The following is a 768-nucleotide window of genomic DNA, read 5'->3' as shown; positions in this document are numbered from 1 at the left end:
TAAAGATATGGTATATGAAATAGTATCCATACTAAATATAGTTTGTTGATACATACTGTAAATCTGGTGTAGACTACAATTGTAAAGCTCAGGTACTTCCATATAGGACAGATATTGTAATGGCATACTAAACTGTCATCTAAGAACCTTCTAGCACCACTGCCGGAGATGTGGGCGGATCTGCTGTGCTTCCTGTTGTGAGACCCGACTGGCCCTCCCTCGGATGTGCTTCCTGGACCCGGTGCGGATGTGTTCCCCCTGTGCAGAGACCACCTTGAAGGAGAACCTGTTTTATAACAAGGACCTGAAGACACTCATTACAGGTGGGTAATATTTGACCTTTGTGCTTGGTTTAAGGCATTGTGGTTGTTGCTACATTTGACAATCGGGTTGTTCTGAGTATTATTATGTTATAACCACAGTTGTTTTTGGAAATTGCTCATGTTATATGCAGTAGCAGTACTAGCAGCAGGAAGAGTATTTTAAAAGTTTCTTTAAATTTACATTTATAATAATTCTTTTATTATTTATTTTATTGACAAGGCAGGGCTATGTCTAAAACAGTACTTTCTAAATCTACAGGAGCCATCTTAAGTCAGAGTGCACAGGATCAGTTTGACTTGGAATCATGCTTGGTGCAATGCCGATTGTCTCCCGATCACCGATACTTGATACTGTCAGGATCACAAGTCGATAACCTAACACCATTGTCCATACCAATGCACAGAGTCACAGGCCTTTATGTTGCCAACAGATTCCAGGTAATAG

At 40.4% G+C, this 768-nt stretch overlaps 1 protein-coding gene across 1 annotated transcript in view; it reads left to right on the top strand.

The window, feature by feature from the left end:
* The window catches only part of LOC119592731 (zinc finger FYVE domain-containing protein 21-like), a 7,306-nt gene that overhangs the window by 4,934 nt on the left and 1,604 nt on the right, over positions 1–768 (top strand). The window contains exons 3-4 of the mRNA XM_037941665.1: positions 155–323; positions 583–761. Of these exons, the coding sequence (XP_037797593.1) occupies positions 155–323; positions 583–761 (348 nt within the window). The remainder of the gene's footprint in view (positions 1–154; positions 324–582; positions 762–768) is intronic.

Source organism: Penaeus monodon, chromosome 30, assembly GCF_015228065.2.
Source record: "Penaeus monodon isolate SGIC_2016 chromosome 30, NSTDA_Pmon_1, whole genome shotgun sequence".
NCBI lineage: Eukaryota > Metazoa > Arthropoda > Malacostraca > Decapoda > Penaeidae > Penaeus > Penaeus monodon.
This window is presented reverse-complemented; position numbering and strand designations above follow the sequence as displayed.